Raw genomic sequence first — 22,914 nt, 5'->3', positions numbered from 1 at the left:
TTTTTTTTTTTTTTTTTTTTTGGTAGTGGCCAGGGCCTTGTGCATGCAAGGCAAGCACTTTACCAACTGAGCTATATCCCCATACTCCCTGATTCTAGCTTTTTTAAGTAATGGGGATAGGATACTATTGTGCCTGCCTTGTGTGATTGTATAAGGATTGAATGAGACACCTCCCACACAGGCCTGGTGCTTGGCCCACCGTCTGTCCTCAGTACTGTTTCGCTTCACTATTACTAAGATGGCAGCCACATTGCATAGAGAGAGCAGTGGGCTTGGGAAGTCATGGAGGCACACTTGGCCAGACATTGAGGTTTTTCTCTGTGCATCTTTGGGATCTCTGAACATGCCTCCTCATAGGCACCCAGAGAGGCTTCCCTGACTCAAGGAGGTCTAGATAGAAGGCGGAGTCCAATGCTTTCCAAGTGAGTTTGAGGAAAATTCCTTGTCATACAAAGGTGGACCTCTTTCCCAAAGAGCTCTCCTGGGGGAGGGGGGAATGTCCCTGCCACCATTGCTTCTAGAGTCCTCTGGGTCTGGCCTTCTATCTGTCCCAAGTAAAAGAAAGCTGGGGCTCTGGGTCAAGTATGAGCCACTACCTGGAGTAGGGTGGACTGGGGCAGGATGATACCCTGCCCTTCTCCTCCAAAGCCCTGGGCAGGGCTTCCCATCCAGAGGAAGCAGGCCCCATCAGCTTATCCTTGGGTGGAGTTTCCCGAAGGCAACTGTTTAAAGGCAAAACATTGTTCCCAAGTTCCGCTGGGTTTTCATATCCACCCTGCTGAGAACTCCTCCAAGAACAAAGTGAGATTTTAAAAAGCCCACGGAGTTACTTGGAGCCAAAGCCAATTAAAAGGAAGAGAAGTATCTGGCCCAGTCTCAATTCCAAGGTGGTCTGTGCCTGGGTAAGAGCAGGGAGAAACCGTGGGACACAGACCCCAGCCCGGTTCTTTCTATTGTGTTCGGACAAAATACTTTCATAATGGGCCAATATTTTGTCTGTAAAATGAGTTGATAAAGTTTGGGCCCCAGAAAGAAGCCTGGTATAGGGAGGACAAGAAGACATTCTTGTCCCTTTTGGTCCCAGCTTCGCAACTACTGCCTGTGAGACCTTGACAAGTTCTTGTCCACCTCAGAGCCTCGCTTCTTTTATGGAGACACACAAGCTGGGCTCTAGCCATCCTTGCAGTCCACACCTGTGTCAAGGTCATGGCTGCGGGGAGTTGAGATGGGTATGAAGAGGAGGACGTGCTGGATGAATCCGAAGGATGGAAGCCTCTAAGAAGGCTTCCAGAAAGTCAAAGCAAACAAAGCTGTGCGCTCGTAGCGACATCCTCTATTCTGTTCATCAGCCAGGCTACATGGATCATAACTGTCGTTCAAATTTTAAGACAGCTGTCACATAAGCATGGCTCTGTAAGGTGGTGAGAAAAATGACCAGGGAAAGGCCACGTGGAGGCCAAGGGGCACTCATCACTGTACAAGAAACTTCTACCCTAAAGAGAAAGTGGCGTAGGTGATCTCAGGTCCCTTCCACTCCAGTTCAATGTGGGAAATATATAATGAGCCCCTACTGTGTGCTGGACCCACTGTGCTGACTGGGGCTGAGGTGGGCCTAGAGCTGGGGCTGGTGAATGAACAGCCCTGTCTTCAAAGCACTCAAGGTCTCCCCACCCATATGGTTCATGTCTGCTGACTACATCTCCATGTGGTTCCTTCCCGGGTCCCTTGCTGGTCCTGGAGCACAGGCCCAACCACAGCCTGTTATTTCTTCAATCTAGACTGGATAGCTGAGACATGGGACTTGACTCCGTGGCCTTCCCCTTTCCCCTTTAGATTCCTCCTTTTTCCTTTGAGTACTGTCAAGATCCTATCTCCCAAACCTGGCTGCCCCAAACCAATACTTCTCATTTAACAGACACTTGGAGGAAACTAACTATATCAGGCCTGGTCTCTGCCCACAGGTGTTTACAGCCCAGTCAATAAGGGCCCACTGACGCAGCCTTGACCAGCAAACGCTTTTGGACACACTTAGGGCTCTCTCTGCCCAGGTTCTATTTAGTCCCTACAAGTGGGGCTAATGACCAGCATTGTGAATTCCCTGTGACCATGGAGGCTTAAGATGTCACTCTGGGATGAGCTAAGACCCCACAGTGGAAGAACTTTCCCTAGAGGCAAGAATGAATTCCAGTACCACCTGGGTACTTAACTTATATGCCTTCAAGGATATATTTCTAACCAAATAAATGAGAAAAATAGAGAAGAAAAATAGGAATTGAAAATGAGATTCTGCATGCTGTTCCATTCTATGTGTGTGTCCTTTTGTGACTGACCCTACTGATGGTCATCAACCTTCCCAATTCTTTCTTGCTGGCCAAGATCCTGTTTTTCCCTTTGTTCATTTTCCAGGTTTCCCATGTGTTCAGAGAAAGCTGAGACCCTCCCCAACCATGGGGCAAATCTTGATTAGTTAACCTTCAAGACAACTTTGATAATTCCGTGCTCTTTTTCCATGAATGATTTAGGAATAGGGTTTTGGCTTTTTGTTTTTGTTTTTGAGATGGGATCACTGTGTTGTGAGTTGGCCCCTGAGCTTAAGAGATCTTTCTGCCTCAGTCTCCTGAGTAGCTGGGGCTACAGGTAAATACCACTGTGTCAGGTTTATGTTGCATTTTGACCAATGGAATTTTGGGGGTCAGATTGAATGAGTGTTTCGGTGAGGGTGCTTTTGTGGAAGGCGTCTTTACTCTTAAAAATAGGTAAAGGAGCTGGGCATGGTGGCACATGCCTGTAATCCCAGCAGCTTGGGAAGCTAAAGCAAGAGGATCATGAGTTCAAAGTCAGCCTCAGCAACTTAGCAAGGCCCTAAGCAACTTAATGAGGCCCTGTCTCAAAAACTGGGGATGTGGCTCAGTGGCTAAGCACTTTTGGGTTTGATCCATAGTTTGGGGGAAAAAAAAAAAAAAAAACAAGTAAGGGAAGAGAATCAGAGAATCATCCCTTTCCCTGCTTCTGGACATTATTTTGATGCATGGAATGGCAGTGTCCATTTTGGTATCATAGAGGAAAAACAAGAGAATTACAGCTGAGGCCACTGGACCACTGAATTAGCCACTTGCCACCCTGTCTTTGGACTTCCTGTTCCATGAACCAATCAGTCCTCTGCTGTTTAAGGCACCATTAAATGGTCTTTATATTTCCTGTGACCAAAAGCATCCTCAACCATGTACCCCAGTATGAGGGCGACTAGGGAGATGCTAATCTGCGTTTCCCACAGTTGGGCTCAGCTCCTGTGTCTCTCACAGCCTGAGTGTCAACAAACCGTGCAAAATCTCAAGTTTGGAGATGTGTATTTTTTATACAGCGTGATCCCGCGTACAAGCCAACAGCAGCATCTGGTCCATAACAGAAGAAGGAGGTCTGTTTTGAGACTAGAACAAACAGTGACTCCACTGGGCGCACTGATGGTACTCCTGGGAGACTTAAGGAATGTGCAGGGCGGTTTTGCTCATGCAGCCTTTTGCCTTTTGTCTACAGAAACTAAACCCTTCATGGGATGCACATGGACTGTGCAGTGGAAGTAGAGAGTGGTCCCCAAGGAGAAGGAAGTAGGGACCACTGTAACCTGATTGAAGAGATAAAACTTAAATGGCAGGATGGAGCACAGAAGATTAATCCAGAGAACTCTATAATGGGAGCTGGAGGCTGATGGAGAAGGCTAGTCTAGGAGGGTTCCTTCCTCTCAAAAGTGGGGTCTAGGTTATGCTCTGTCATGAACAACTCCCAATTCCATGCTTTAAAACAGTGAAGCTTTAGTCCCCACTCATCCTCCATGCCCATTTGTGGGCTGGACTTTGGCTCAGAATTGCCATTATCAGCTGGGCACCTGTAATCCCAGGCTAAGGAGCCAGAGGCAGAAAGATGGAGAATTCAAAGCCAGCTTCAACAACTTAGCAAGGCCCTAAGTAACTCAGCAAGATCCTGTCTCTAAATAGTAAAGTATATATATAAAAAAGGGCTGGGGTGCTGGGGCTATAGCTCAGTTGGTAGAGAGTGCTTGCCTTGCATGCACAAGGTTCTGAGTTCAATTCCTAGCACCACAAAAGGTGGGGAGGGGGCGCACTGGGATATGGCTCAGTGCCAAAGCACCCCTGGGTTCAATCCCTGATACCAAAAGAATAATAATAATAAGTATTACTACTACCCAGCTAAGCATGGTGTTGCACACCTGAAAACCCAGCAACTTGGGAGGCTGAGGCAGGATGATCACAAGTTTGAGGCCAGCCTCAGCAATTTAGCAAGGCCATCCCCCTGCCTCAGCCTCCCGAGTCACTAGGATTAGAGGCCTGAGCCACCACACCTGGCTCAAAGTGCCTTCTGGTACATTCAGGTCCATTCACAATTTCTTTTTTTTTTGTCTTATTATGCTTTCACCTAGTGACAGACATCTGGCGATTCTAGGGAATCTGAGTCTAACTGGTTCCCTCCCATGCAGGGCTTCCCTCTCCTCCTGGGCCAATTCTTTATTTTTATAATAACTAGGATCAAGGGCTGGGGATGTGGCTCAAGCGGTAGCGCGCTCGCCTGGCATGCGTGCGGCCCGGGTTCAATCCTCAGCACCACATACAAACAAAGATGTTGTGTCCGCCAAATACTAAAAAAATAAATAAATATTAAAATTCTCTCTCTCTCTCTCAAAAAAAAAAAAAAAATAACCAGGATCAAAATAAGAATGCCCTCAGTCGATGTCCTGCCAGGCCTCCTTAGCCACCTTGCTGTCTTCACTGTTCAGTCAGTGTGACATTCTGTCTGCTCTTGTTCAAACTCACAAGCTATTTTGTCTATAGATTTCTACACTCCATCCTGTGGCGACCTGCCCTCAGCCAAACCAGCCTCCCTGCAGATCCTTCTGTGTGTCCCTGCTTCTCCACACAGACCCCCCGAGCTCAGCTCCCACGTTCTGTTCATACTGTCCCGTCAACTCTCCAACACTGCTCCCAGCAGCGATCAACAGGAAAGAAAGGAGCTGTGAAAATTAGCAGAGCACAGACAGGGACTACAGACAGATAGGTCCATGCTAGGGATCTGGAAGCTGAGGCTGAAGGACTTACTCATCTAACTGTGCGTCTAGGTGGGAAGATGTATAAAAATACAAACAACAATAAGTGTTGGTGAGGATGTGGGGGAAAGTCACACTCATACACTGCTGGTGGGACAGCAATGGTGCAACCAATCTGGAAAGCAGTATGGAGATTCCTTGGGAAACTGGGAATGGAACCACCATTTGACCCAGCTCTCCCTCTCCTCAGTCTATACCCAAAGGACTTAAAAACAGCACACTACAGGGACACAGCCACATCAATGTTTATAGCAGCACAATTCATAATAGCTAAACTGTGGAACTAACCTAGATGCCCTTCAATAGATGTATGGATAAAAAAAAAAATGTGGCATATATACACAATGGAATATTACTCAGCAATAAAAGAAAATAAAATCATGGCATTTGCAGGTAAATGGATGGAGTTAGAGAAGATAATGCTAAGTGAAGTTAGACAATCCCAAAAAAACAAATATCAAATGTTTTTTATGTAAGGAAGCTGACTCATAGTGGGTTAGGGAGTGGGGGAGCATGGGAGGAATCCACAAACTCTAGATAGGGCAGAGGGGTTGGAGAGGAAGGGAGGGGGGCTTGGGGTTAGAAATGATGGTGGAATGTGATGGACATTATTATCCAAAGTATATGTCTGAAGACACAAATTGATGTGAATATTCTTTATATATAACCAGAGATATGAAAAATTGTGCTCTATATGTGTAATAAGAATTTTAATGCATTCCACTGTCATATATAAATTAAGAAATTAATTTAAAAAAGCAATAAGAACATCCTTGTAAGCCCAGGTTGAGGCAGGAGGATTGCAGATTTGAAGCCAGCCTCAGCAATTTAGAGAGGCCCTCATCAATTTACAGAGAGACCCTGTCTCAACATAAAAAATAAAAAGGGCTGGGGATGTGGCTCAGTGGTTGAGTGTCCCCCAGTTCAATCCCCAGTACCAAAACAAAACAAAACAAAAATATTTAAAAAAACAAAAACAAAACTTTTCTTTCCTCACAACTTAAGATTAAGGCCATTTTTAGCATTTTTTATTTTGGGGAGCTGTGTACCAGGGATTGAATTCAGGGGCACTCAGCCACTGAGCCACATCCCCAGCCCTATTTTGTACTTTATTTACAGACAGGGTCTCACTGAGTTGCTTAGCCCCTCACTTTTGCTGAGGCTGGTTTTGAACTCAAGATCCTCCTGTCTCAGCCTCCCAAGTCCCAAGCCTCTGGGATTACGGGTGTGGGCCACCGCGCCTGGCTTAAGAACATTTTTAAACCAAAGTGTTATATCTATTTTTTTTTACTCAAGCTTGCCATAAAGAAGTTAGGCTATCAAATTTGAAGTGTTTTCTTGATTGCAGTCTAAAATTTTGAGAATGCTAATGTTTGTGTCTCTTCTCTCCCTCTCCACGCTCCCCCCTCCCTTCCTGTACTGGGGATTGCATCCAGGGCTTCGCATCTGACACCAAGCTACACCCACAACCCTCTTATCTCATTCTTTTGGCTATAAAACTCTTAATAAAGATAGTATTGATTGCAAAAGGCATGATCTTAGCAGAGAGAAATTTTCTCCCAAACTAGAATAATACATTTACGTGACATTTTTATGCTGCAGAGTTAAATTTGCATAATTAAAGATAAAAGTACTTGATCCAGCTTGACACAGTGGTGGGTGCCTGTAGTTCCAGCTATTGGGAGGCTGAAGCAGAAGGATCACTTGAGCCTATGAGTTTGAGGCCAGCCTGGGCAACATAGTCAGACCCCATCTCAAAAGAAAAAGAATGCCTGATAAAAAATGATTTTTATTCATAGTTTTTGTTATACATTCTATCTAGTAGCTATTATTATAATAACCCTGCTTCACAATTCATTCTGGTACTACTCAATAGTTTTTATTGTCATATATGTGCAGACCTTGGACTGGGGTTGAGTGACTTAAACTTGGATTGTCTCTGACATGACGATTGAGTTCAAGTCTTCTCCCCTTGGTTCCCATTCCTTTGTAGGATAGCTGGGACATGTCCTTCTCATGCTAAAGCAGTAGTGCAAGAGGTCAAAGCTCACCATACAAGCCCATTTCCAAACTTTGCTACTCTTAGGCCTATTTACTTCCTATCAAATTTGAAGTGTTTTCTTTTTTTTAACATTTATTTATTTGTGTATCTTTAATTTTAGGTGGATACATTAGTTTGTTTTTATGTGGTGCTGAGGTTCGAACCCAGTGTCTCGTGCATGTTAGGCATGCACTCTACCACTGAGCCACCACTCCAGCACCCATTCTTGATTGCAGTCAAAGAAAACATCGGCAGGACAAGGAAAAAAAAAATTCTCCCGTAGTGGGAGGGGAGGGGAATGAATATTTGCAGAACAATTTTATAGACTATCATTTAAATTGAATATGCTAATCACCATGGTGCACTCCTGTAAACCCAGGTACTGGGGAGGCTAAGGCAGGAGGATTGCCAGCCTTGGTAATTTAGTGAGACCCTGTCTCAATAAAAAATTAAAGGGCTGGGGATGTAGGTCAGTAATAGAGTAACCCTGACACTGCAAAAAAAAAAATTTAATTAATTAAATGCCGTATGGTTATTCATTATGCTCAATGTGTGTGTCTGTATGGGTCAGACCTACTAACATGGCTTAAACCAAGAGTGATGATTAGTCTGTTAATGCAAAACACATCAGGGAAATAATCTATTTATGTAGGAGCAGAGATTTCTGTCCCAGAAACTTGAGAATAAGACAAAGCCCACAATGTCTTTGCAGGAATTTCTAAGGCATGTCACCAAACTCCTCTGACCCAATTTCTGAAACCTGATCGGAGTCTATTTGTGCCTTGCAGTGAATAACAGTCCAAAGATCTTGAGTAATTCATTGTGCAAATATCTAGTAAAACGAGGCTTTTAAGACCCAGCATATAAAATAAGGACATGTAACCAATGCTAATATATTAAAATTTAATTAGTTTCATACTAATTTATTTAAATATCACGTAAGTTCAAATAATTGTTAGTATTTTATCACCTGGTTGGTCGGTTGATTCATATTAGAAACGCTAGTGTAGCAAACTTATTCACCTCTGTATTCCTTTTGTTTTTCTTTTGTTTTGGTGCTGGGGGCCTTGTGTGCTAAGCTGTAAACTACCAACCCCTGGGCTACATCCCCAGCCCTCTGGTTTCTTAGCTTAGCACAGTGCTGGTAAGTATGTCTTGTGGAGCAAATCTGGCCCACTGCTTGTTTTGATAAATAAAGTTTTATTGGAATCTAGCTGTGCCTGTTCGTTTATATGTTGTCAATGACTGCTTTTACTCTAGAAAGGAGGCTTGAGAATTGGCAACAGAAAAGATAAGACCAAGCCAGGGTGGACATAAGTTAAATTATAAAAACTAAAGATTAAAGGAGAAAAAAGTAGTTCAGCAGTTCATGCTGCCTACTTCTTTTCTTAGGGGTGGGGGTACCAGGGATTGAACTCAGGGGCACTCAACCACTAAGCCACATCCCCAGCCCTATTTTATATTTTATTTAGAGACACATTCTCACTCAGTTGCTTAGCGCCTCGCCATTGCTGAGGCTGGCTTTGAACTTGCGATTCTCCTGCTGGGATTAAAGGCGTGCATCACCACGCCTGGCCCATACTGCCTACTTCTAAGAGAACCTTTTGTTCTTCATAACTAGATAACATTATGTCACTGATTCATAAGGGGTTTAAATTAGTTCTATGGGTTAGAACACCAGAATTATTGGTGTCCATTTTCATCTAAGATATTTATTCTCTTAACGTTCTTGGTCCTATTGAAACATTTCAGTATACAAAAATACTGCAATGTTGATACTCAAGAGAAAAGCCATTATCATGTGTATGCTGGTCATTATGATCTGTGTGGTACAATTTTTTAAACTATCATGTCCTTCAAAAACAAAACAAAACAAACAAAATAGACAAGACCACAAAGCCTAAATATTCACTATTTGGCAAACAGTAAAGTTTCTCAGTCCTGAATTAATGTAATATGAGACTGTTGGAATTTTGGAATTTGGGTTATTCACACAGGTCTATGGGTCTCAGATGAATATTATTCTTGAGTTATCCTTAGGGAAAATTATTTGTTAAAGAAATCAGTGATATAAACAAATAATGCATGCAGTTTTGCCTAAAAAATAATCTTTTAATATTTCATGTTCTAAGCACTCATTTCTAAAACAGTTATAATACCAGTTATAAATTCATATGGGCTGGGAGTGTAACTCAGTGGTACAGTGCATGCCCAATATGTGAGGTAAGACCCTGGGTTCAATCCCCAGCACTGGGGGAAAAAAATTATCTTCTTCTTAAAGTAGACCCTGAGAAATTGAAGTAATTCTTTATTAGCCTTTAAGGAGATGACTTTACTTGTAATACATTGAAAGTCATTACTTCAAACTTTTCACTAAGGCCATCCCAGCTCTATCATGTCTGGGTTAGTGCAGCTTTATTAAATTGTGTTCCTAGGTACTTCAGAACAACAGCACCTGATCTCTTCTTTGAGGTCAGATAGAACAAAACCTTGCATTTTTCCAGATATCCCTTCTTGGACAACTTTAAGAAGAAAGAAACACTAGCTCCCCATGACACGTGCAGGGAAAATGCATATAGGTTTAAAAGTGATAGTAAACTCTTAAAAGTGACAATAAACTCTCAGACCTTTCCAGGGGGTGTGTGGAATTGAGAACAGGGAATTATCTGGAGTCATTTCTACTGAGTGTTGACGTAGCTGTGTATGCTTCTGGTGTTCTGGGATTCACTTTAAGGCCCATGTGAGACCTCAGTATGAGGCCTGGATGTTGGAGGAGTTCATTCCAACCCCTTCTGCAACATCTGGGGTAGGAACAGAATCTGTAAAATTCAGGATTTTTAAAAAATTGTACCATACTGATCATCACATTTTTGATAATGAAGTCCAAAATTGGAGATTAGATAAAAACAGAAGAGGTGCTAACTGACCATACTTCCAGAACAAAGCTTTCCCAGTAACCCCCAGGTAGGTAAGCGGCCAAGGGTCACCATCTGTTTCCTTTCATACAGGCTTGGAATCTACCAAAGGACATCTATGTGTCTTTCCATGTCTGCTGAATCCACTTGGCTCAAATGGACTTATTTTTTTCCCCAGGGGTCGGATGGCAAAGTGTGCTGCTAACAGGAGATGAGACAGGCTCAGGTGCCCCAGAAACATCCAGCCCAGACATGACTCTGAAGGTAAGGGATCTTTCTCAGGTGGATCCTCCAAGTGATCCTTAGAGCGATGGAGGCCTATGCAGGCTTCTCTGGGGCAGAATGAGCCTCACCCTCCACCTGCTGGGCTGTCTGTCTCTATTCACTGATGTCTCTCAGTGAGACACCCAGACATAGAATTTCCTGAATTCTGGTACTGAATTGGGAAACCACTTGAATGCCAGAATCTAAGATGCGATTTCCAATGAGCCCGTTGTGGGGTCTTCAGTGAACATCTGTCTGTACGTAGGCTATTTGCAATTGGTAACCCCGGTTGGGACAGTGAAGCAAATCTGAAAATTCTGAGCTGAGAAATCAGGCCCCACTGTGCATTATGAAGAAAGGTCAGAGAGGCATGAAGTAACTTTGATCTCGACTCAAGATTTCCAGTGATGTCAGTGGGAAGGCAGCTCGTGGGCCATTCCAGCTAGAATGCTAATGTCCAAAGGTTTGCAAAATGACTCATCCGGGAATCAACTAAATTATCACTGCTCAAGTTAAATGCATCAAATTGGTAACCATTGCCTAGATTAAGGAACCCGTAGTAAAAGTTATCAGAGCCTCGACCACTTCCCTTCTATTACTGGTTTCAACATAAAAGAGTGGGCCTCCTCTATGGAATTCTGTGTTTTAGTAAACAAAGTCCGGGGGTGGGAGATTTGAATGATTAGAATTTTAATATATGCCACTTCTGAATATTTCTTTGAAAAACAGAAAGTAATGTCCCTTTTGAAATTGGGATAGAACAGGAGATGTTTCTCTCCTGGAATTATTAGAAGTATACAAGATAAATTAAGTTTTTTTTTTTTTTTTTTTTGTAACATGCAGGCCGAACTAGTAATGTTATCTATGTTAGAAAGTTCAAGGCAGAAAGTAAAGGTTACCATAGTGAAATTAAATGAAAAACAGGACAGTAGCCTGATTGGTCAAAAAGGCAAATAACCTATATAACAACCATCCAGTGCTGATAATTCATTTTGCCTGTCATTGTGTTTAGCAGGATTTGCAATATTATAAGTTGCAATGGTATATTGGTGCTGTGTTGACTGTTAAGGCAAATCCTGACTAGTTTGAGTCTAGGATTGGTGTTGGGCAAAAGGCAGATGGGTGCCAACAGTGAAACCTGATGAGATTAGATTTGCTATCTCAGAATCTGTTATCTTTTTGAGAAATTTTTTTTGGGGGTGCTGAGGATTCAAACCAATGATCTTGTGTACCCTTAGAGCGATGGAGGCCTATGCAGGCTTCTCTGGGGCAGAAGGAGCCTCATCCTCCACCTGCTCAGGTTCTCTGTCTCTATTCACTGATATCTTTCAGTGAGACACCCAGATATAGAATTTCCTGAATTCTGGTACTAGATTGGGAGGCAAGCACTCTTCTTGGGCTGTATCTCCAGCCCAAGAATTGGTTTTTGTGAGATGTGTTTCTGGTATAGCTGCAGATGTGGTATGGGTGGATAAATAAATGATCAGAAAGATGGAAGTTGGTTTTTATAAAAGCAAATGACACTAGGTGTGGAGATGCACACCTGTAATCCCAGCTACTTGGGAGACAGAAGCAGGAGAATCTCAAGTTCAAAGCTAGCCTTGGTGACATAGCAAGACCCTATCTCAAAATAAAAAAAAATAAAAAGAACTGGGGCTATATAGCTCAAAGTTGGAGTATTTTCCTAGAATGTGTGAGGCCCTGGGTTCAATCCCCAGCACTGTGAGCCCCAACAAATAACAACAACAAAACATTGATCGCAATACAACTTGGTTTATCAGGGCTGGGAATATAGCTCAGTTGGTAGAATACTTGCTTCACATGCACAAGGCCCTGGGTTCAATCCCCAGCACCACACACACACACACACAAAAAGAACTTGATTTATCAACACTTCTCAAGGGGAAGAATATCCGCAGAAATTATACCTTTACTTTTTCCACATTGATCTTCTTCTGATAGACATATCTATTTTAATGCTAACAATTATTCTTTCTGAAAAAAATTTTACTTTTTTTTGGCTTTGTTCTTGTTTTTTTTTTTTTTTTTTAAATCATGATCATCTGAGTCAGGTGAGGTAGCACATGCCTGTAATTCCAGTGATTCTGGAAGCTGTGGCAGGAGGATCTCAAGTTCTAGGCCAGCCAGGGCAACCCAGGAAGACCTTCCTTTTTTTTTTTTTTTTTGGTAGTAATAGTAAGGATTGAACCCAGGGGTACTTAACCACTGAGCCACATACCACCCCTTTTTATTTTATTTTTTTATTTTGAGATAGGGTTTCACTAAATTGCTTAGGATCTTGCTAAGTTGCTGAGTCTGGCCTCAAATTTGTGATCTGCCACTGCCTCCCAAGTTACTGGGATTAGAGTCTTGTGCCCCATTTCCAGCTAACCCTATCTCAAAATAAACTAAAAAGGGCTGGAGGTATATAACTCAGTGGTAAAGTGCCCCTGGGTTCAATCCCCACACCAAACCAAACCAAACCAAACCAAATAAACAAAAATATCATAATTAACTGAATGTAGTTTTGGCTACTACTTGTAGTGTTTTAATACCAGGTCTTATTTTGAAATAGCAAAGTCATGCTTCTAAAAATATATACAATGCAGATAAGTGAAATCTTAAGCAAACCTGTCATTCTAATGAATATTAATAATAAGAGTATATATATATATATATATTATTTTTTAGTTGTTGATTAACTTTTATTTTATTCATTTATTCATATGTAGTACTGAGAATCAAACCCAGTGTCTCACACATGTGAAGCAAGCGCTCTACCACTGAGCCACAACCCTGGCACAAGAGTAGTTATATTTAAAACACCTTCTAAACACATTGAAGTAGGTAGGCACACCACATGGGCCTGCCTGACTTTGTTTTTTGAGGTGCTGGGGTCCAATTCAGGGCCTTGCAAGCATTCTGCTACTGAGCTACATCGCAGGCTTCTTGACAGTTTTAAATGATTCGGCTTAGTGAGTTGAATTGCAAAACACCACTCCCCCACCCTCAAAAAGATATGTCCAAGTCCTAACTCCTGGTACCTATGAATGTGACCTTATTTGGAAAAATAGTCTTTGCAGATATAATTAAGAATCTTGAGATGAGATCACTCCACATTAACTGGGTGATGTTAAATCTAATGACTTGTGCCCTAATAAAATAGAAGGAAGTGGATATGCATGGAGAAGGCCTTGTAAGGAGACAGAGACAGACATTGTGATTCTGCAGCCCAAGCCTAAAACCCAAAGGAGGGTTGGGAGTGTCAGTCAGTGGCAGGGAGCTTGCTCAGTGTATGCAGGGCCCTGGGTTCCATCCCCAGCACCGCCCCCAAACCCCCAAATGAACAAACAAATGGAGTCACCAGTAGCCAGAAGAAGCAAGGAAGAAGTCTCCAGTAGACCTCTTGAGGGAACATAGCTCCGCTCATATTCTGAACTGTTGGCCTCCAGAACTATGAGAAATAAATTTCTGTTGTGTCAAATCACCAAGTTGTGCCACTTAGTTATGGCTGCACTAGGAGACTAATACTAGGACTTTTCCAAGAGTCACTCCAACTTTTTTGTGTGTTTGTTTGTTTCAGTTGCTATCTATGTATTTTGAAGTGTTAGGAACGGAACCAGGCCTTGTCCAAGCACTCTACCACTGAGCGCCACCCTGTCCTCACCTACTCTTTTGATTACTAAGATCTCTTGCTACTGTCCGATTTCACCCTGCTCACCTTTTACAAAGCTAATTTTACCTGCTCTTGTTTTAGGAGAACCAGTAGTCTTTTTCAGTTTGTATCATCACCACTCACTAGAAAAAAAAGGTAGTCATATTTCAGGGCAGCTTCTTTTGTATCATATTCTGTTTTGCTGCTTGTTCAGACACTGATAAACTAAATAATGAAGAAATAAAAGGTATGGATCAGTATTTTGTTAAACTTGCCAGACTGTGAAATCACCTGCAGTGAAAGAAGGAAAGAAAGAAGGGGGTGGGGATACAGTTCAGTTGGTAGAGTGCTTGCCTCACATGCACAACGCCCTGGGTTCAATCCCCAGAAAAGAAAACTTTCCAGGCTCCTTTCAACAGAAAATCTGAGCTTAAGAATTAGTACCTTTTGGGGGAGAATCAGGGCTGAAGATCACCCCAGGGCCTGCCTCATACTAGGCAAGTGTTACTGCTGAGCTCCATCCTCAGCCCCCAAAATTAGCCAATTTTTTTGGACAGTGGGTACCTGGGATTGAACCAGAAGTGCTTCACCACAGCACCACATCTCCAGCCCTTTTTATTTATTAATTTTTATTTTGAGACAGGGTCACACTAAATTGTTTAGACCCTTGCTAAATTGCTAAGGCTCGCTAAATTGAACTTGTGATTCTCCTGCCTCAGCCTCTGAAGTGTTGGGGGCATTACAGGCGAGTACCACTGCACCCAGCTAAAAAGTAGCATTCTCAAATGCTAAGTGTGTCTACAGTTCCAGCTACTTGGGAGGCCGAGGCGCAAGAATCACTTCATCCCAGAAGTTTGAGACCAGACTATGCAATATAGCAAGACCTCATCACAAGAAAGAAAGAGAGAGAGAGAGAGAAAGAGGGAAGGGAGGGAGGGAGGAAGGAAAGGCGAGTTAGCATTTCTTCTAAGGCTTGATTGCTTCTGGAATAAGCATCCTGCTGACCTTGCCTCTCTAGTCGTCCAACTTATTACCCGAGACAGGATATTTTGAGTCCCCCACCTCCAGCGCCAGGTGACATGCAAATTCCTGAAGCATTCCATATTTAAAACAAAAGACAAGGGCTGGGGTGTAGCTCAGCGGTAGGGTAACTTGCCTGGCCTAGGGCCTATTCAATCCCCAGCATTGCAAAAAAGAAAGAAAGGGGATGGGGGAAAAAATAAAAAAGCATGGCTTTTACTCAGTGCTTCTTGGATCTTCCTCCTCTCCTTCCCTTGGTTAATTTTATTTGGTTCAAATATTCCCTCCTCCATCAGCACTTTCCGACCAGCATTGCTGGTCCTTCTCCTCCATAGCCAGACACATAAAGAACCTAGATGTCATTACATAATATCCAGCCTCTCCCCTGCCAGGAAGCCACTTCCATCAGGGCCAGCGTCCCCAGCGCTTGGCCCGATGTCCAACACATGTGTGCAGTCTTCTCTATTCGGAAAGCAAATGCGCGTCCACCTTCACCTTGGCTGCACTAGGCGCATCTCAGGCTTTTCTCAGGCCGGCTGCCTCTGTTCCCACTCAGGGTCTTCCTCTTGCTGCCCACTTCTTGGCTTCCCCTGGAAGGCCACTTTGCTCTGTTTGGTTGTTCACTTAGCAGCTCCAAATTACAGCTCCTTTCTTTTTCTCTCCCTTTTTTCTTTTTACTGCTTTGGTTTTCTTAATACACTTTTATTAATGTATATTGTTTTCATACTGTGAAGTTCCCCCCTGTAAGTGTATGATTCAATCATTTTTAGCAGATTTACCAACCATCACCAGTTCTAGAACATTTAACAATATCCTTCGGTCCCTACTCCAGCCCCAGGCCGTGGACTCATGCAACCTGTGGTCTTTTGTGTCTGGTTTAGCACATATTTTGTTTTGTTTTGTTTTTTCGAGTTTGTCCATGGCATAGCTGCTGTCACTATCCTTTCCATTCCTGTTAATGTTGGCCAATATTTCGTTTCTGAGTATGCCACTATTTGGGTACCCCCAACACTGCTTTTTTTGTGATGCTGGGACTCAAACCCACGGCCTGGCACACGACAGGCAAGTGCTCTACCACTGAGCTACGTCCGCAGTTCTGGGTCATCTTTTTATTTATTTATTTAAATTGTTTTTAGTTGTAGATGCACACAATATCTTTATTTTATGTATTTTTTCTTATGCAGTACTGAAGATGGAACCCAGTGCCTCGCGTATGTGAGGCAAGTGCTCCGCCACTGAACCACAGCCCCAGCCCCTATCTTTTTATCATTTTTGTCCATTCACAAGTTGATGGACTTTGGGCTGTTTCTACTTTCTGTCAGTAACGCTTCCACGAACAGTTACATGTGGCTCTTTGGGTGGACATAGGTCTCACTGGACTTGAAATTGCTGGGTCATGGGCTGGGGCTGGGGTTCAGTGGTGGAGCACTTGCTTAGCACATGTGAGGCACTGGGTTCAATCCTCAGCACCACACAAAAATAAATAAATAAAATAAAGGTATTGTGTCCACTTACAACTAAAAAATATTTAAAAAAAAAATAAAAGAAAGAAATTGCTGCATCATGTGATAACTCTGTGTTTAATGTTTGAAAAACCATTACTACATTTTCTACTGTGTCTGTACCATTTAGACCCTACCAGTAATACATGGGTATAAAGTAACCATCCTGGTGGATATAAAGTATCTCATTGTGGCTTTGATTTGTATTTCTCTGGTGTCTACTTGAATATCTTTTCTCTTTTCATGTGCTTCTTGGCCATTTTGTATGAGGTTAGTTTTTGTGTATGTGTGTGCTAGGGTTGAACTCAGGGCTTCCCACATGCTCAGCAGGTGTTCTACCACTGAGCTCCACACCCACCACCTTTGCAGGTCATTTTTTTAAATGTGTATATATATATTTAAAAATAAATAAATATATATTAGTTGTAGTTGGACACAATACCTTTATTTCATTTATTTATATGTGGTGCTGAGGATTGAACCCAGTGCCTCTCACGTGATAGGCAAGCACTCTACCACTGAGCTACAACCCCATCTGTGGTGAGCCATCCATGGGCTGTGTGTGTGAGCTATGTGAATTTGAGCTATATGAGGGGACAGGCCTGGCATTGCACGCTGATTGGGCTGTGGGACTGAAGTGTGCCTTTCCTCTCTCTGCCTGTGATCCCACATAGCACCTGAGATAGGTGTGACTTACCAAGATGTCAATCAATCTGCTGACCACCAGACATCACAAAGTCCACCTTTGAGTCATTATCCCCTGCCTTATTTGGTGAAGAACATTCCATCAAATCTCCTTTGTGGGCCCTCCCTATAAAATAAAGAGACTCTGGGTGCACACTTTCTTGCCTTCCAGCATGGAAGAGGTCCCTTGAGGTCGCAGAGCAGTCCCATCCTTGATCTGAGAAACTCATGTCCATGATGTCCGTGATTTTTTTGCCGTTTTCTTAGTTTAATGATGTAGCCATCTCTTTTGAACCCAACTCACTCATCTCGTCCTCGCAGGCAGCTGGCGAGACCCAGCCCCTGCAGATAATTTTTAATGGCTTGATTGCTTTTGTTTGCCATAATTTGTGCATTTTTTTTACAGCAAAGCACCCTCTCTTTGTCTCATTGCAAGTTCTCAAAGTTTTCTGCTGGGCATGGTGGTGCACACCTGTAATCCCGGCTCAGAAGGCTGAGGCAGGAGGATCCTGAGTGCAAAGCTAACCTCAGCAACAGCGAGGTGCTAAGCAATTCGGTGAGACCCTGTCTCTAAATAAAATACAAAATGGGGGTGAAGATATGGCTCGATGGTCAAGTGCCCCTGAGTTCAATCCCCNGGATGTGGCTCAGTGGTGAAGCACACCTGGGTTCAATGCCCAGTACCCAAAACAAACAAACAAACCTAATACATGTTAAAGAAATACCTGTAGGATTAAAATGTTGTAATTGTGCTGTCATTCTCATCAAATACAGAAAGTAATCCCCTCGTGCCGTCTTTACCTTGCCTTCTTTTTCTGTATACAGTAAGACTAAAAATTGTGTTTGTAAGGAGAAGCACACAAAATCCTAGCACAGCAGAATTTTTCTGGGAAAGGAGCCTGTATTCACATACACTATTTTCTCTCTGGTGCTTAAGCAAGAAGCAAGGTTGATAACCCTTCAGGCACATTGGAGATTCCTCCTGCCATAGAGTCACTGGAAAAGGGCAGGTTTCCTAATCCAGAAGGCAGGAAAGCCACGTTATTTCCTAACATGTTGCTTTCTGTATGTAAAACTTCTTGCTGGGAGAGAGGCTGTTCTCCTGGAAGGACAGATGTTCTCCATTACAAAAGGGGGAAAGCATTTCAGCTCTTCCGGTGGCCATTAGAGGCCACAGGTTAGAGCTTTCTTTGGCTTTTGCTTTAAGAAGCCTTTCTGCTGAGAGCCTTTTGTTGCCAGAGGTGGAGAACTAGTTGCCCTTTGTATTTTATGATGACGGCATTAGGAAGGATTCTTTGGGGCTGGGGCTTTGGACAAAAAGATGCATTTGGGACCAGAAGTCCTTCCTACGCTGGTACTTACATAAAGATCGCTCTAAATTTGCTTCTTGGCCAAAGGAAATATTTTATTGAAGATTCTTTTTTGAAGAAAAGAATACTTAAATCCTTTTAGGTTACTGAATCTCAGAGGAGGTTGCCAATGGTGGCTAAGAGGCAGACCAGTATTATATGGATTAATTTTCAGGATATCCTTTAAAAAATATACCTTTGGGCTGGGATTGTGGCTCAGTGGTAGAGCACTTGCTTAGCACAGGTGGGACCCGGGTTCAATTCTCAGCACCACATTAAAATAAATAAATAAAGGCATTGTGTTGTGTCCATCTACAAAAAAGATTCTCTCTCTCTCTCTCTCTCTCTGTCTCTCTCTCTCTCTCTCTTTTACACTTTTGCTGAGGCTCAGTGGTACAGCGCTCGACTAGCATGTGTGAGGCATTGAGTTCGATTCTCAGAACCACATAGAAATAAATTCATTAAATAATAAAGGTCCACTGACAACTAAAAAATATATACGAAAAATAAAATACACCTTTGGGGCTGGGGGTGGAGCTTAGTGGAAAAGCACCTGCCTCCCAGGTGAGAGGTGCTAGCTAGGTTCTATCTCCAATATCACAAAACAAAACGAAAACAAATAATTTTTAAACTAAAAGAAAGATTAAAAATACACATTTTAAAGGAAATAGAGATGAAAGTTTCTGTTGTAAACTGTAATATACCGTGTCAACGTTGGTTATTTGTTATCCCAATATGCTACATCCTCTTTGTCAAATAAATGAACTCATAGCCATCAGCAACTCTCGATTATTATGTACAGATGGGAATATTGCAGGCAAATGAAAGATCTCAGGTACCTTCTCCCCTGGACCTTTTGTTTTTTCACTGTGTTCCCTTCCCACCGATAAAAGCCAGCCCTGATCAAGTGTTTGCACTGATCTGAGGACTATGCTAGACCCTGACATGCAACACATAATCTTCAAAACAGCCCTGCTAAGGAAGAACTGTTGTGAATCCCATTTTGCAGAAGTGGTGACTGTGGCATGGTAAAGCAAGGTAATTTACTCCAGACCCCAAAGCCAGGTGTGCTGGAGCCAGGTTTTAAACCCAGGTGGAAAGACACTTCTTTTTTCTTTTCAGTAGTGGGGATTGAACTCAGGGGCACTGGACCACTGAGCCACATCCCCAGCCCTGTTTTGTATTTTATTTAGAGACAGGGTCTCACTGAGTTGCTTAGCGCCTCATTTTTGCTGAGACTGGCTTTGAACTCACTATCCTCCTGTCTCACCCTCTCAAGGTGCTGGGATTACAGGTGTGTGCCACTGTGCTCAGCACTGGAAATACACTTCTGTATTTGGGTATTAATGTATGCACATCCATGTTTTTATTAGCTAAATCAGGAGAGCTCCAAGGATGGGGCAGGAGTAGCTTAGCTGGATAAAATACTGGTCACCAGTGCCTAAAGGTGTGGCTCAATGGTAAAGTGTGTGTCTAGCATGTGTGAAGTCCTGAGTTCAATCCCCTGTGCTATTAGAAAAATGCTAGACACCAGGTTAAGCTTGAATTCTAGATAATCAATGAAAAAAGTTTTAACTTTAGTATACCCCTTGTATTGCACCAGACATACTTGTACTAAGAAATTGTTGTTTACCTAAAGTTCCAATTTAACTGGGTGTTGGGTATTTGTATTTGCCAAGTCTAGCAGACACAGAGAGGAGGGGTGAAGGGAACAGATAAATGTGTTCGTATTTTGATCATTGTAGTCTGGTATTATTTGTGAGTTTAGATTCCTTTCTCTCTTTCTCTTTCTTAGCCTGGCTTCCCTCCCCTCCCATTTCAGGGATGACAGTTACTAAAGGACAAGTTACAATTTGGTATCAGGATCTTAGTTGGCTTTATTTCCAGTTCTTCTCAGCCCAGCAATACTCATTCCATAAAGTGGAATAAATGTTATAGTTGGCTGAGAAGATGGTTTTGTTGACAGAGAAGGGCTAGAAAAAGCAGGAACAGGGGACTAAAGCAGATGGGTCATTTCAGGGATATTTTTTAAGGTGGGGACGAGAGACAGAACCATTTTGTAAAAATTAAAGCAGAGGGAGATTTCTTGTCATGCTGATGGGCCTTTTAGGGAAATTTGGCCATCTTTTGCTAAGTTTTCTTTTTTGCTATTAGTATGTGCCCCACCCCATATCATGACTTTTCTGAAGCCTGTTCTAGAATCTTTGTTTCAGCTGGGCTATCATTATTGGCCTGATTCATTTTCTGCAGATAGTTAAAATGTTGATGAAATATTCTCATGATTTTACCAATTCTATGAATTGGTAACATTCCCTGGCTCTCAGCAGTCACCTCCTAAAATAGATGGCACTGGCCTGGATATTCCCAGCAAAAGTTCTGAAACATTCACAAATATTTCCTGAACACATCAGTGTATTTCCTTCTACGCACATTTGGAGCGTTCCAACGGTGGGAATGACTAATGAGGTAAAGCCCTAGAAACTGTCTCACTCTTATCTCACAGGTCAGAGCCCACATTCAAATATTCCTGATGTCTCAGGCTGGGGATATAGCTCAGTTGGTAGAGTGCTTGTCTTGCATGCACAAGGCCCTAGGTTCAATCCCAACACCACAACACACACACACACATACACACACACACACACACTCACACACCTGATTTCTCAAGACTGATTGTCTCCAATCCAGCTGTGTGTGTGTGTGTGTGTGTGTGTGTGTACCCAGGACTGAACTCAGGGGTACTCAGCCAACTGAGCCACAACCCCATCCCTTTTTATTTTTTGAGACAGGATCTCACTAAGTTGCTTAGGGCCTAACTAAGTTGCTGAGGCTGACCTTGAACTCTTGATCCTCCTGCCTCAGCCTACTGAGTTGCTAGAATCATAGATATGAGCCAGAGCTCATTTGTACATACCTGGGTCTACAACTTCTGATGGAACCAAGCCAAGCAAACTAAACACAGGTCCTACTGATGCAAACCACTAGTCTGTAGTGTAATTAAAAGATGGTTTCCATTTAGGTGGGGAACCTGTCTACCTACCCACTTAATATATGAAAAAAAATGATTGTTTGTGTCCCTGAGGGTCCCAAATGATCAGAAATGATTTCTGAAAAGCTGGGTAGAACTCAAATAGTCATTTATGATAGGCCTTGTCCTTCTAAAACAAGTCAGGTAGCCAAGGCCTCTTACATCTTTAGCATAATTCTTGGAACTGTCTGTTGGATTCCTAGGAAAAATGATCTTGCTTCGTTATGTAAACATTTGAAATTAAGTGAGGATCTAGTTCTCCCATCTCGATAAATTGTCAATTGCCTTTTCCACCTCTTCTATCCGTTTTCCAATGGCCTTCCCCTTGATTTTTTCTGATGTAGTAAAAACTTATAATTAAAAAATACACTCCATGGAGCTGGAGTTATAACACTCACCTAGCATGTATAAGGCCGGGGGTTCAATCCCCAGCCTTGCCCCCCAAAAAACAAAACAAAAACAACAAAAAAACACTGTAAAAATCATAACACACGTGTAAATTGCATGTAAAAAGACATGTGTTCAGATGGGATGATTGATTTCCTAACCAGGAGAACGGGTTGCAAAACCCTAATAGGTCTAATACCAAGAGCTGGGCTCTTTTATATCACTTGAGCTTATTACCATTGCAACAGTGGCTACTTCTTCAGACATGAGCCAGCGGAGATGTGACATATATTTTAGCTTGGCATTCTTAAGTCTGTTTTTGAAAAGGAAAAAGGTACCAGGCTGGGGTTGTAGCTCGGTGGTAGAGTGCTTGCTTAGCACTTGTGAGGCACTGGGTTCGATCCTCAGCACCACATAAAAATAAGTAAATAAAATAAAGGTATTGTGAACATATACAACTAAAAAAATATTACAAAAAGAGAGAGAGAGAAAAGTACTAGCAGCTACCATCCCACTAGCTGTCCCAAGGGATCTGGGCTGGAGGGGAGGATACAGAGGGTACAGGGTGGTCACCATAATCTCTATGGGCTCACAGATTGAATTTTGATCTCTAGTACTTTCAGTCTTCTAGTGAATTTCAGTTAAATAAAATGAATACCGAGAATAAAAACGAACATTTATGGAGAACTTTTCGTGTGTCGGCTTTGCTCTGGACACTGGGGGCACTATTTTATTTCATTCTCACCACAACGTTGTGAGGTGAAACTATGAAGATCAATGATCTACTGAGAGCCAGGTGTAGTGGCGCATGCCTGTAATCCCAGTGGCTCTGAACGCTGAGGCAGGAGGATTGCGGGTTCAAAGCCAGCCTCAGCAATGTAGCAAGGCTGTAAGCAACCTAGTGAGACCCTGTCTCAAAATAAAAAGTAAAAATAAAGACGGGGGGGGGGGGG

General features: G+C 42.6%; 1 protein-coding gene across 3 annotated transcripts in view; it reads left to right on the top strand.

Moving 5' to 3' along the window:
- The window catches only part of Palm2akap2 (PALM2 and AKAP2 fusion), a 456,764-nt gene that overhangs the window by 309,269 nt on the left and 124,581 nt on the right, over positions 1–22,914 (top strand). For all 3 annotated transcript variants that reach the window (XM_048783227.1, XM_015492211.2, XM_048783228.1), the window contains one exon: positions 10,251–10,336. In XM_048783227.1, coding sequence (XP_048639184.1) covers positions 10,251–10,336 — 86 coding nt within the window. The remainder of the gene's footprint in view (positions 1–10,250; positions 10,337–22,914) is intronic.

Source organism: Marmota marmota, unplaced genomic scaffold (assembly GCF_001458135.2).
Source record: "Marmota marmota marmota unplaced genomic scaffold, marMar, whole genome shotgun sequence".
NCBI lineage: Eukaryota > Metazoa > Chordata > Mammalia > Rodentia > Sciuridae > Marmota > Marmota marmota.
Note: the sequence above shows the minus strand (reverse complement) of the source record. Positions and strands in the feature narration are given on the sequence as shown.